The sequence below is a fragment of the Lytechinus variegatus genome, chromosome 4 (genome assembly GCF_018143015.1).
Source record: "Lytechinus variegatus isolate NC3 chromosome 4, Lvar_3.0, whole genome shotgun sequence".
In the NCBI taxonomy this organism is placed as follows: Eukaryota; Metazoa; Echinodermata; class Echinoidea; order Temnopleuroida; family Toxopneustidae; genus Lytechinus; species Lytechinus variegatus.
Window position 1 is genome coordinate 41,030,432 of NC_054743.1, and position 15,065 is coordinate 41,045,496.

Genomic DNA, 15,065 nt, shown 5'->3' on the forward strand with positions numbered 1-15,065 from the left:
CCCAAAAATGCCCCACGTCTTGTTGGCAAATTCCTAGTACTACCTAGTCTAATCGCAGTTTGTCTACTCTCCATTTGGTCTTATCCCACATGGTCTAATACTAGTACATCTACCACATGACAAAAAACTTCCATTCGAGAACACTATACCCCAGTTCCCCTTCTCATCAATTCTCTTCTCCAGCCGTAACTGCCTCAAGAAAGCAATTTAAGTATCAAAACACCTGTTTCTAGACGTTGGTCGGAAGATAAAACAACAGCCCTGCATATACAGTCACAGCAGGGGGCCACACACGATGGGATGCATGCGCAGCGCTGAGTGCGGTCCATGTAAGCGTGCCGTCATTTTTATTCGCTTACTTTCCTTATTCCGAGGTCGATTTTCTTTGTTCAAATTGAAAATGGACTAACATTGGGTTACTGAATACAATATGCCTTTGAAAACGTGATTAAATATGGAATACAATAATTTCATTCCGAAGGTCCTACTACAGGCAGAGAAGTCTTACGTAATAGCGCAGCTGTTGTTTATCTTTTCGTCCTTTGCTCAACGCTCATGTACTGGCCTGTGGGGGTGAAATTGAGACAGTAGGGATTACCCCTGGATTACTTGGCCAAGCGCGGTTGATAAGGGCTTGAAAATGAGTTTTAGGAGATCCAAATGAAAAATGGGGTACAGCACCGCAGTTCGCAATCCGAACTGCGGTATTGTTTCAAAGGGATGTTTGACGTAATGACTAGTTCGTCTGCTTACCATTTTGTCTAATTTTCGGTTAGGCTAATACTTATTCAGTCTAATATCCACTCGGTCTAACAACACTTCATCTATATGATTAATTAAACTGTTTATGAACCAAATATTCATTCGACAAATTGCAAAATAATGATAATAATAGCCGGATTTATAAAGCCCTTTTTGCCAGAGGATACAAAGCGCTGCTAATAATACCCCGACTTTAGCACAAGCTACCATCATCGGCTCTCAGTGCATGTAAGGAAATACTCCTGCAGGGTGCCCATTCACCTCACCTGGGTATGGAGTGAAAATTATACCATCTAGGCATCAGAGTATATGACAGTTAGATCAAGTAAATATTACACCAATTAATAGCTGGACCAACTTGTTATCATACCAAATTTACAGTAGACCAAGACATGTAGATGGTATAACACATGATCTGGGAATTAGACAATCTGCTGGTAGACAAAGCAAATACAAAATGCCTTGGTAGCCAGAACAGTAACTGACACAGAACCATGGGGATCACACTTCAGGTGATTTGATATGGTTGTGGACACAGGACCCGTATTCTGAACTCAGGTTTAATCTAAACTCTGGTCTAAAGTAATGTGGTTTAACTATGGAAAGCCAATCGAGTTAGAAATCTCAAACATGAACATTAATCATAACAGTTTCGGAATTATAAATAAGATAAGGAAACAAAACACAATGAATATTCGAAGTGTACAATTTTGTCCACTTTTGGCTTCCCATAATTTTAGCACAGAGCTAGACTTTAATGGTCTAAATTGAACTAGACTTCAGAATACGGGCCAGTGGCTGACTCCAGGTTCGGTGTTAAAGAACTTTTACACTCACGACCTTTGACCTATCTGCTGTGGAAGTTCCATATTCTGATCCTGTAGTCGGAGCATGCTGCAATGATCTTGGTCTTATCACAGAAGATGTTGCTGATGTGGCTTCCTTTCCTAGACTTCATCGAGTGCCAGCTACTATCCCTGAGTGCACAAAGATACAGTCCCAAATGATGACTGTTAGGGTTCAATAAAGCATTACATACCAAGGCGGTGTTTCAATAAGGTTGGTGCGACATAAATCTGAGCATAATTGGTGCAAATTAATTTGCATATAATATTTTGCACATATTGTGCAGTACAACACAGTCACATACTCTGTGTATGAGTGCTGTGTTCGTGCCACTCACAACTATGAATTGAACTGCAATGGCTGTGTTGAAGCCTTTGTGAAAAACAATTTTGGGTCAAATGAATCACTTTAAAAAAAAATACAAGATGTTTCTGTCATGAACTTCATAATTTTTCACATTTTATTAGTACTCAATCCCTTCCGTGCAGATTTCAAATAAATTCAAGTTTCGCATAATTAATGACCTTGCAGATTGGATTGACACTGAATATGAAATTCAAGTTGTCGTGTTACTGATTGAAAATAAACACTTTACGTCAGACAAGAATACATGAATAGTGAATTCAAACATCAAAAGAGCAAACTCCCATCGCAATGTAATCTGGATTCCATACTCACTTTTCTAGATCCCAGTACTTGACCATCCCATCTTGACCAGCACTGACCAGTAAACCTTGAGGTGTATCAGGGTAGGTGGTCTTACTGATTTGGAGATTTAGAGTCTCAACTCTGTCAAAAGATAAATCATAACAGGAATATTACTTTTTCAATTTAATTCAATTTTATTCACATCTCTTTAAAAAACATCAAAAGATCAAGTTTACAATGACAAGACTATGACTCTGGTCATTATGCAATAAAATCTAAGCATAACTAGACACCTGTATGCAGTATTAAGATTTGTGATAATTACAATAAATTGTCCAACATGATTAAAAAAAGGAGGGGGGGTCATAAGGATCGTGCTTTTACTCATAAGCATCTTTATAGTCCTTTAAAAAATCCACATACACATGTCAAAACTGTTTGAAAGATCGGTTTAAATTGGAACTGAAAAAAAGTTGTCAGATTCTTCTTAAACCTTTTGTAGTCAAAACTATTGAATAAAGTTTAACTGTACTCAAAGCATGCATCTACTGCTCCAAACAAGTCCATTTACAATACAAATCATGTGCATATTATCACACTAAATTTGACAAATATGATACTGTATATACTTCATTGGCATGAAAACAAATCTACCTTTTCTCGTGTTCCTCAAACGTCTTAATACATGTGGCAGTATCCAGCCGCCATAGAGATACAACCTCTCCTACCGAGCAGGCAAAGTATCCGTCATGATAGCTGAGAGCCATAACAGATGTCGTCTGGCTGATTCGGATCACCCTCGTGTGACGGCCTGTCTCAACGCTCCAGATTCTTACACTCTATGGTAGTTGGAAATACAAGGAGACAAAAGAAAGCTGAGATTTTTGTTCCACTTATGATGATTCTGATAATAATAAAGTTGATGATGGATGATGCCTCAAGTTTAGGGATGTTCAACAGAGTCTCCTCAGAGTGTGTCTTCTGGAGACTATAGAGACCAATATTTGACAGGCAGGGACAACCAGAAATATATATTCACTCTAATACAAGCATCTTAATAGGAACTCATGTCAGATCAAGTTCGCTTTCACAGATACTAGTCTACTCTGTGTTTATGGTATACAAAGTCAGTGGAGGGAAGCAACCTAAGAAACTGAGCTTGGCCCAACTGGACTGTTGCCTGACATTTCAACGTCTTCCAACAGCAGAGTGTACTGGTAATAGGTGCTCGTGCATACCTTGTGTTTGCGCCGCTTCACTCCACCATGCAGCAGTCCACTTGTGAACATGAAAATCAATCAATCTTTTAATAGCTTTCATCTTGATTCTACTACGATTTTAACACCAGACATTTTTGTATATCTATTCAAAATTAGATCTCATGCAATAAAATGCCAATTCTGTAAAGCAGCTGGATTGTACTTGAAACTAGATATCTACAGTTGATTCAACATACCTTATCAGCTGATCCTGATATCACCATAGTACATTCTTCATCCATATCAACACAGAACACTGCTTGCCCATGACCCATCATGGTGTGTTTCAGCACGCAGGTGCTAAGGTCCCATAGTTTTACCTAGGTGAAATCAAAAAGAGAAACATGCAATTACCAAGGACGTCATTTAACCCTTATCAATTTGACCCCCCCCCTTGTCAAATTTAATCACTATGCCGTTGCGCAAAGTTTTTTATTGCGCCGCTCACTGACTTTTTACTTTCAAGTCTTGCGCATCTTTTAAGACCAAAATTGCGACGGCCAGGGACAAATTTCTGAAATTATGCAGCATTATGTAAGTGCATGTCAGACCCGAAATGGCTCAAAAAAGTGATTCCGTGTACAAAGTCAATGCAAATTGTGTTTTTCAACCAAAATTCATAGATGTATGATTATTTTTAACTTTGTTGGTTTAAATGGATTCATTTTATGCTATTTATGATTGCAGAAGGGTCCCCAACAAAATTCATTGGAAAAAAACATGAAAAACAAAGGTTTGAAACAACAAAGAAATACAATAAGAATTTTTAAAAATGATAAAATACATGAAAAAATTTAATTATATTTTTGCAATTTTCTTGTAGATATTTGTTAGAAATTTAATAATTAATACTCCAACCAAAAATTAGCATTCTACTAGCTACATATATTGAGTTAAAGGCAAAAACATACAAAAAAAAAAAAAATTTACAGCAAATTTCATACGCTTGTTTGCGTAATTAATTAAAAATATAAAGAATTACTTTTTTTTATTTTACCATACAGTCTTGTAGTTTATATCCAGCTCTACGCCCATGCAAATAAAATCATTCAGTTTTGAAAGTCAGTGTTTGAAAGAGCAAGTGTCCTCACCGGAATAGACAGAAATTTTGCAAATCATGATTAATGGCTTTAAAAAGTTCAGATGAACAGTATATCAAAAAACAAAAATAACTTTTGAGAAGTGACATAAAAAGGTGGATCTAGCTACAGAAAAGATTAATTAAAAAAGGAGTGAATGTTTAAACAATAAAGGGAACAAACATAATACCATGAAAATGCAATACAAACACAAAATTTAAATTCAACTAAAAGATCCTGAAGAATCAATTGAGAGAATAGCAGGGGTTCTTTTCATGTGAGTTCTGACAAGTCGTCATTATCCGATGGTTACCCTGGTTACAGTCCCCCCCCCCCCGTCCCGATTCTCAGTCAGTCACAACCTGGCAGGTGCATCATAAAGCTGTTCATAAGTTACAAGTGATTTTTTTGAAGGCCGGTGATCCTTTTTTGTGGTAAGAAATACACACCAGCTTTCCATTGGCGTTGATATATTTCCAAAGGGTCACCAGTTGTTAATTGTAATGTCGCTCAACAACCTTATGAACAGTGTTATGAAACACCCACCTAAAAAGTGGTCAGAACTAATAACTTGTCGGACACCTAATTTTAAATGAAGCACTTTCAGGGAGAAAGACAGAAACTTTCAGAGGAGAAAATCAGTGCGCACCAACAGAGTCTAATACATACCGTTCTATCCTGTGATGCGGTTGCTAGGTAATTCTTCTTCAAAGCCATCGCCCAGACCGCTCCTTCGTGACCTAGAAGGGTGCGAGCACATGCCCCCTTCCTGAGATTCCAGACTTTAATGGTTGCATCGTAGGATGCACTGATGAGAAGATGCTCAGTGAAGAATCTAAGACACCATACTCCTTTCTGTATTCATCATCAGAAAAAGGTAAAAAAAAACACTGATATAAGAAAATCCAAGTTAGTGAACATTAATAGTCTACTTGCATAGCTCTTGGAAATAAGACTACCCCCCCCCCCCCCCGTTTCTATGTGAAATGTAACAGTAATTTTATTTTCGCAACCTTGTTGTAGTCAATGGTGTTTTAATTCAATTCAATCTCATTATAAAGTAAAACAGTAAAGTTACTCTTTATTCTTGTCTTAAATTTTATTTTGACTTTTTGAACATTCATATTATAGTTTTAAATATTTCTCTTTCACATTTTCCTAGATTTCGCATTAAATATCGTAAGAAGAATTTATCCAGCATGGTGATGTCTTTTGTTTTGGTAATTTCATATATATGATAAATGAATCCCTATATGCTTCTACTCTATTGTTATGATGCAATCAACTGCTCGTAGTTGATGTCAGTATTCTATGGTGAATCAAATAAACTAAAATGAAATTTTAAAAAGATATTCAGAGAAATTAAAATTCTTACAGAGTTCACCTTGGTTCAAATCTTGACAATATCTGAATTGAAATTCAACGATTATACAGTACTCTATCCCTTTCATCACTATGTAGACTAGACATAGAAAATTATCTTGCATCTTTAAGACCTATTTCATCCAATAAAAAAACCCAGTAATAAAAGATTATTTTGGTAATACTGACCTGATGTCCTTTGAGTGTTTGGATGCAAGCACCGGTTCTGATATCCCAAAGCTTGACAGTCTTATCCGCACTCCCACTGGCAATACGATGCTCTCCATCAAACGTCACACAATGTACTCTATAACCAAATATGGATAATGTACAGAAATGTAAAGCACAAAGATTCTGTGTGTCACTAAGAATTGATATATTTAATTGCCAGGAGTACTTTACTAAGTTCGGAAAGCAATGAGGAATGTATGTCCAGGTGCAAATTTTATAGATGCATGGATTTTCAATCCTCTGTAGAGTATCTGGTGTTAACACATGTATTTGAGGTGTTTAAAGGGTTACAGGCAAGACTTCAGGTGTGCCCCTTCCAAAGGAGGTGAGGGGGGGGGGTGAGTGGCAAGAAAGTTATAATTCAAAAGACTTGAAGTTTAATAGATGATAAACGTTTTTTATTTCACCATGTATAAAAGGTATTCCCGAAAAAAGGACTCTAAGTATTCTTTCAGATAATAGCTCTTCACCAAAAAGTTAATGTGATATACAGCCAAAGAAGTTATAGGCAAGGCACAGCATCAAAAGTTGAAAAGGGGTGGAAGTACAATTGCCCCAGAGTTTTTTTACTCCTAGATATGATCTCAATTCACGGACTTCATTTCCATACTTACTTTGAAGAATGACCTCTGACATCTACAGATTTGGTTTTGCCTTCATCCCAGTTCCATCTTAGAAATACATTATCCCTGTAGATCTTCTTCCACTGGAATGGTGTCTCTGGCAGTGGAATTTCTATTCACCAATACAAAAAATTGCAATGTACACTTAAAGGACAAGTCCACCCCAACAAAAACTTGATTTGAATAAAAAGAAAAAAAATCAACAGGCATAACACTGAAAATTTCATCAAAATCGGATGTAAAATAAGAAAGTTATGACATTCCAAAGTTTCGCTTCATTTCACAAAAACAGTTATATGAACGAGCCAGCTACATCCAAATGAGAGAGTCGATGATGTCATTCACTTATTTTTTTTTTTTATTGTTTGAAATATGAAATATTTTATTTTCTCGTCATTGTCATGTGAAATGAAGTTTCATTCCTCCCTGAACACGTGGAATTCCATTATTTTAACATTTTGTACTTCAGGCAAGGAGGTCCTAATCGTCAAATTCGTAAAAATGGAAACATTGTATAATTCAAACAATAAAAAACAAGAGATAGTGAGTGAGTGACATCATCAACTCTCATTTGAATCTAACTGGCTCTTTCATATAACTATTTTGTTAAAAATAAGCGAAACTTTGAAATGTCATAACTTTCTTATTTTACATCCGATTTTGATGAAATCTTCAGAATTGTGCTTGTCTGATTTTTCTCTATTGATTCAAACCAACATTTTTTTTGAGGTGGACTTGACCTTTAATTGGTGGTCAAGAGTCTTCATCTACAGATGAATTGTTACAAACAAACATGCTTCATTTTTAAGATGAACGCAATGGATAAGCACCTCATAAGGAAATCACTCATCTGTACATGCTACACTCAAGTTTATTAGCAAAAAAGGAAAAATGCATACTGGTATGTGTCTGTTCCTTACTTTCAATAACCTATTACTCAGGTAAAAGTGGTCAGTAAATAAACCTATTGATTGCCAAAAATTTTATAAAATATTGAGAACAAAAGAAAAATGCTGAACCAGAAAAGCTATCATTGTGGATTTGATATAACTTTGTCTACACAACTATGAAAATCCAGCAAATGCAGCATATAAATTGCACTTTTGTTCAAAAAAAATCTAGACATAAATGCATATCCATAGATTCATTGATTTCTAAACAATTTTGGGTGTGTTCTCCTTTGTTTACAAAGGACATTTTGCAAATTTCCTGTAGAACAAATTATGACACTGATGGATTTCCATAGAGTTACGATTAATTGGACCAATCGAAACTCTTTGTAAGATGGGGCCAAGATTAACCCTCTGTTAAGACTATGATGGGTCAGTGATTCATAATTTACCTATGGCAACCTTAGAACACTTCTCCTTCCATATTTGATCATGACTGGCCCGACGGTTCCACGTCTTACAGACCTGGGCAGCCACTAGCAGCCATCTTGGTGTCAGGTATCCCAGGATCCTTAGCGCCAGCGGTAAAGGGAGCAGCGAGATAAAATCTCGTGATTGTTTCAGCTTGGAACAAAAAAAGAAATATTACATTGTCAAACAAATTTAAAGTGAACTTATCCACAGCTGAACAAAATATTTTCCTAAAAAATAGCTATTTATTTTACAAAATCTTCAATTCTTGAATGCCATATTAAATACATTGATTTCAAACACAACATTCAAACTGTTTCAAATAAACTCAAAGTTTAATTTCAACTTATCAATTTTCATAAATATATATATTAGAAAGAATAGCCCTCAAAATACATGCCTATTAACATAACTTTAAGTCTCCTACGAATCTTAAAATATGACTGGTCTAAATGCATTTTCCTGAGAATATCATTGTGAGTCACTAGATCAAAAATACAAAACTCCATCTCATATTTGATGGGCAAAACAATCAATCCATCACATAATTCAATTTCACCAATTGGATAATAACATTCATACATGTAGTAATTGTAAGTTGAATATATAATAAACACTTTGCATTATTCATATACACATATACATGTATAAAACGATAATAAATTCTTTAATGGTTGAAACTTACTGCAGAGTGAGTAGATAAGAAATACAACTGACGCTGATCCAACTTCTTCAAGAGTTTGTGAAGGAACTCATTCCTCTGGACGTCTACATGTATGAGAAACAAGATAAGATTTCATATTGTACACTAAGCAAAACTATTTGACAAACTACAACGCTATGAAATTTAGCCTATATATGTGAAAGACCGATCTGTGATTAAGGGTAACTTTTGTTTTAGAAAAGTAACAGACATATTATCTTTTTACGTATGTTTTAATTTTCTAAACATTCCCAGATGAACATATTGAATAAAGTAATCAATTGGAACTTGAAAATCTTTCAAGCTTACACCTATAAACTCATGATGATAACCATATAACATACTTTTCTGAGACAGATGCAACAAACATCAGGTTAGGATAGAGCAATAGACCAGTTCGTAGTTACTTCATGGACAATTTTGGTCAAATGACCTTTCATTTCTTTCATTATGATAGGCAGATTTCAAAGCAAGATATTACGTAAGCTTGCCTTACATAGCAGGATGAAGAAATTGAATAGACCAGGTGACTAAAATAGCACACAAATGAACACTTAATGAAGGCATTTGTTGCATTCCTACTTTGAATGCATATCTTAGCATGTTGCACAATGTACTTTGCAAACTGTGAAATACCAGTCGTTCGTGGAAGCATTGTTGTTTTTGTGGATATAAATGAAAACGACAATTCAAAAGAATATATGAATAATCAAGACAACAGAGTTCGTGCTTATCTCATTAGATTTTAAAGCACCATGTCATTTTAGTACAAATGACCTTCTTCTGATCATGCGTAGAATCTTTTGATCATGCGCAGAAAGGAACTACGAACTGGCTTATACTACAAAATACAATTTCTTCTGAAAAGTCATATGTAAGACTGTGGAACAGAATGCTTATGTGGGCTCTAAGATGAGGAAAATGCAAAATATGATCAGGGTCCTGTAACACAAAGGTTAGCGATTGATCATACGCTTGATTTTTTACGATTGATTGTACATTGTAGTCAATGGAATCAATTGTAGAAAAAAGGTTCTAAGATCATTGCTAAGCTTTGTTTTACGGGCCCCAGGAGAGACTTTTAAACCACTGCTTTCTGAAGAACTACAGCCCATAAGGACTGCAAGAATTGGGCTCCATTAATAGATTATTCAATAACTGGGAGCAACGAAGATATACTCACCATTCCAGCATTCTTGATACCAATGAAAGAGTTGCCAGGATTCCAAAGGGACGGGTTCAATGGGAGGTAACCTATCAACCCCTTTACCAGACTGAAACAAAATAAAAAAGGAAAAATAAAGAAGAAAGAAACATCAAAGCATTCTACGGATATTTCACAATAATATTCAACAGCAACAAAAGTCAGGAACACTTTTCACTGTTTATACATAGTGGCATCATGCACAGCAACACAGCTCAGAGAAATGACAACCATTGAGCAACTTTTTCAGTTCAAGTCTTCGTGTGTTACTTCATACCCCATTCTTCCATTTATTTTAAATTCATTGATAGAACAAACTAAGGGGTGTTCAAAACACATGTTTGCTATCAATTGCAAATATCAATTACAAATTTGAAATGACAGATACATTTTTCACTACAACAAATCTATTCATACTTTCTGTTGGAAGACCATTCATCAATTGTAAAACTTATGACTGATATGGGTACATGTACCTAAAATAGTGGCATACAGATGGAGGAGGCTTGGGGCACATGCACCCCCCCCCCCTCAATTTTCACGACCAAGAAAAATGGAGAAAAGGCTGAAATTTGATATCATTTTCTAAATAGTATGTCAAAATCTATCACAAAATTGGATTTTAGTCCGATACGCCGTATCTGGCCTCCTCATGAATTTTGCCTATTACACCACTGATACAGTTTTTTGAAAGACCACCATATAATTGTCAGACTATGATTAATTTGGGTACCTAAAAACTGATTTGCACTTGATTTCTCATTTTGCAAAAATACGCCCTTTGTCTCACCATGGTCGGCCTGTTCCAAGTCAACTGGACATCGGTCAATGCTTTGGTCAACAATGGAACATTCTTGTCATCAACAGGATTATAGCCCCTCCGTTTCCGCTCGTTTCTTGTTACCCTTTTCTTTGGAATGGAATGGCCGTCATGGTCCTGCATATGTCTCCTGATTGGTTGATCATCCCTGAAAGTAAATGTATACAAGGGTTATCAACTGGGATATAAAATGTAAAACTACACTTTGTAGAGGTGTTGTGGGTCAGAGGGTAAGTCTCCGGACTTTGAACCACTAGATCCGGGGTTCAAATCCCACCGCAGCACTAGTGTCCTGTGGCAAGCTGTTTATCTTCATTTGCCACTCTCCACCCAGGTAGTGTAAATGGGTACCGATAGAGAGAAATTCCTTGAATGCTCGAGCGTTCGATCAGGATAGTCATGCTCGAGCCGGGGTAATAGTATGCAGTGCTTAGAAACATTTGTATCAAGTGCTATATAATATGAAGCTTTGACTTATTTGAAAATTCAAATTCAAAATTTGTTTTCAATGTTCCACAGTTGAGAATTTCCTTCCCAAGTCAGATATAACCAGAATAAAGAACCTTTCTAAAAGACAAACATATTTAGTACACAATAACACATATACAACAAAATATCATCAGGGTTTTACCATGGTACAAACCAGTGGACTATGCAGATTTTTGTACATAATCATGCTTATTTCATTGTTTACACTTAGAAATGCCCAATTAGGAATGCATGCTTTGTAAAAAGGGTTCCCAATTGAAACAAGATCTGCATAAACCATGGTTTTGTACCAAGGTAAGATTGAAACCCCTTGAGAATGCAGCAAAAGTGTATAATGCATTAATTTTATCAACAAAGGAATCACGTTAGATAAAATTAACTATGAAAGTGAAAAGCCTACCTCATTGGGGAATTTGGTGCTGATTTACTTAGAGGGTGGTCAAAGGTTTTAGAATGAGTGACCGTGGGCAGCTTGACTAGAGGCATGCTGTTGGTTGGTCTAAGTCTGTCCCAGCCAGACTTAAATGAACTAGAGAAAAGAAATTGAAGGAAAGAGAGTGACAAGCTTGAATTATTAACCGGTGTGTTGGCTAAGTTGGTAGAGCGCCTGTCTCACAACTAGGAAGTCAGGAGTTCAAGCCCCAGCCACGTCAGACCATAAGACATTAAAAGGTAGGAAGTGATGCTGCCCTGATTGGCATTTAACGATTCAAGGGATACAGCAACCTTAATCTGGCTCTGCTCCGTGGCTGCCAGGCCCTGGATTAACTGGGCAAGATGGATTTTCGGATGACTTCTATTTGTGATTTCTGTTTCGAACAATAAAATATGGATTTTATCAAATATACAGAATATGCATATACATCAAAGAGACAAGGTTTGGAGGATATGAAAATTGATGCATTGCTTGATGTTAGAAAATTCTAGTTCTTGTATATGAATAACTTTATCCTAAATGTAATACAATTGTATTATAGTTGTTTTGGAAAATGTGTGATGTACAGACATCTATCCTAAGGGAAAGGGATTCGGCCTCAATTTGTATTCCGATATCAATTACTAAACATTCTTCAGACAAGGGTGGGGTACTATTTGGAGCTAAACATTTCAGAATTCAACTACAGGTAGAAAGTAAATTCCTCTCATGAATGATAACAAATAGGTTAGGAAAAAAATCAACAACTTGTGGAGAGTCAATGTGATAACTTACACTTCCTTAGGAACTTCCGAAGGCGCAGACTTGATAACAGGAAGGATGTGCTGGGTGTTTAATCTCTTCACATCAGTCTTCCTTTGTAAATGTGCACTACAGGTATATATCAGAACAGAAATATTTGAATATAACTGGATTTGAAATTTACAATTTATACGGTTCATTTCACAAAACTTGCTGTAATAAAAAAAATTTGCTGTAACAGTTAAAAGCTACTGAAATCTTTAGTTTATAATGGATGGAGCTATAGGTGAAAAGTATTGGCAAAACATATAGGCTTCACCACTATTTCATATTTCATCATTTAATTTCCTGTTGTGTGAATAAACGCTAATCATACCAGAGTAGGACAATTTTTTTTTACTTCTCTCTCTATATGTCTCTTTTAGGGGGTTTTGCAAGAAAACATGTGCAATCAACTGCAAATATTCTGTCACAATTTTCCAACAGACAGTTTACACTGCTTGTTTCAAGAAGCCGATTAGCAATTGATTGTAAATTCACAATTAATTTCAAATCTTGTGATAATCTTTTTATTGATCGCAAGTGCTTCTTGCAATGCCCCATTAGACCTACTGGAAGGGGTGGATCTGTTTTCAATCACTTGAATTTTTTTTTATTCAATGTATGAAAATTGTTATGATCACCTTTGTAAACCTTCTGATGATTTCAAGTGTCGAAGGTGTCGAAAGCTAGTTTTGGTATCATCACAACACTCCCACAAGGGTTAACACTGTGCTTGAGATCATGGTGCTGAATGTTTGCAAGGTTTATTAAAACACTGAGCATAGAAGCTTGTGCTTGATTACAATCAATTTCTTATTTAGAAAAAAAAATGAATTTAAATGCCACATCTGCAATGCCATCAAGATAAAGATAAAACAATTCTTCAAGATGGATTAGACAGAAAATATGTTTCAAGGGTCACGGAACGGTTTTCAAAGTGGGGGGGGGGCGGCTGAGCAAAAAATAGAGGGGGGCGGGCTGACCATGCAAAAAATCACAATCATATGGTCATATTTACGTTTTTGTACACGCGGCCCCTGTGTTTAAATGGCCACATGATATTGTAGCAGTTCTAAGCGTACCTGTGAGCGTGGTAATAGTTCCTGACTGCTCTCTTAGCCCTGGTCTCCCTGCTTGTATGACTGCTAATAGGCTCAAAGTCATACTCAGGGTAATGTTGTCTGGCTGTGTACATGAAGTCCCTGTGAAGGGCTGGTTGTAGGGTGGTCCATAAGAAGTTATATTGGGTGTAATTGCTGCGCTGTAAGATGCCTTCTAGTATCTGACACCGCTGAAAACATAAAACAAATTTGTGAACGATTTTGAGAAAGGTAAGCAGAAATACTATGGGCTACTTTGTACCATAAAGAAATTTATTGATTACAGCAGGTTCTAGCTCAAATTAGTATTAATTGGACAAGTAGATTTAACTATTTCAATTTTTTATCAAAAGTAATCAAATTATGCTCCCACATTTTCTCTAAATATCACTTCATGAGCTATCAATTTTGCCCAATTTTTAAAAATTGTAATATGAGCTCACTTTAATCAACATATTGCATGGCTACACCTTATACCAGGTGAGTGTTTCATAAAGCCGTTCGTAAGTTAAGAGGACTATAAGAACGACTGGTGATCCTGCAAAGATAGACACCAGATTTCCATTAGCCTTGATTTAGTTCCTAAGAAAGGGTCATCGGTCATTCTTAAAGTCACTCACAATTTCTGTATATAAACAGCTTTATTAAATGGCCCCCCAATGGTAAAAATGTGATTCACAAAGTTTGTTTCTTACACAACCTAGTGAATTTTGGTGAAGAAATTGTCAAGTTAACGATATCATAAAAGTTACCTGGTTGTGGTTCCACTTGTCCAGCCAGATATTGAAATGATCCACTTGTCTGTTAAACTCCATGGTACTATCGCTCTCAATACCCCTCCCTCGGAATGCATGCCAGTCAGACAGCACCGCCACTCCATCCCCTTCTCCTCCTGCTCCACTCTGGCTCCTCCCAGACAACAGGATGTCTCCAAGTTGGAATCCGGAGCCTCCCCTCTCCTCTCTCTCTTCCTCTACCACATTCTGTGCATCATCTCCATTTTCTGCATCCCCTGGCAGGGATATGTGCATGTTTGGAGTTGGGTCATTTGCCAGGGGATTGGAAGACACAGGGGGTAAGACATCCATTGTGCTGATCTCTTCTCATCAGGTTGGAAGCCCAATACTGATCTGAAATAAGAAAATGATGCTTGTACTTTCAATAGTCAATATTTCTTTTAATCTGGGTATTTACCCTGAAAATGGGAGTTGATTATTTTTCAAGGGGAACCAAAAGGAAATGATGAGCATGTAATTTACATTTTTTCACATTTTATTTGATTGAGAATAATTTGATGCAGAAACTACATTTACTATACTGCCATCTTGACTTTTTTCATGGAAAGCCGTTATGCGACGT

The 15,065-nt window shown here is 36.3% G+C and overlaps 1 protein-coding gene across 1 annotated transcript; it reads right to left on the minus strand.

Moving 5' to 3' along the window:
- Positions 1 to 465: 465 nt before the first annotated feature.
- LOC121414058 (F-box/WD repeat-containing protein 7-like) lies at positions 466 to 14,830 on the minus strand. Its single transcript, XM_041607108.1, has 15 exons — positions 14,459 to 14,830; positions 13,689 to 13,897; positions 12,598 to 12,693; positions 11,788 to 11,916; positions 10,869 to 11,046; positions 10,058 to 10,148; positions 8,857 to 8,939; positions 8,153 to 8,324; positions 6,802 to 6,922; positions 6,146 to 6,263; positions 5,264 to 5,449; positions 3,713 to 3,835; positions 2,911 to 3,095; positions 2,287 to 2,397; positions 466 to 1,739 (listed from the first exon to the last, which is right to left on the minus strand). The coding sequence occupies exons 1-15, from the start codon at positions 14,792 to 14,794 to the stop codon at positions 1,610 to 1,612; spliced, it is 2,268 nt and encodes a 755-aa protein (XP_041463042.1). The 5' UTR covers positions 14,795 to 14,830; the 3' UTR covers positions 466 to 1,609.
- Between the last annotated feature and the right edge of the window lie 235 nt (positions 14,831 to 15,065).

Excerpts from the sequence above, each read along its gene's own strand:
- LOC121414058 (XM_041607108.1), bottom strand. The coding sequence starts at position 14,794 with ATGGATGTCTTACCCCCTGTGTCTTCCAATCCCCTGGCAAATGACCCA. Across the intron at positions 12,694-13,688 it reads AACTATTACCACGCTCACAG|TGCACATTTACAAAGGAAGA; the intron begins GTACGCTTAGAA and ends ATATACCTGTAG. Across the intron at positions 1,740-2,286 it reads AAGTACTGGGATCTAGAAAA|GGATAGTAGCTGGCACTCGA; the intron begins GTGAGTATGGAA and ends TTGTGCACTCAG.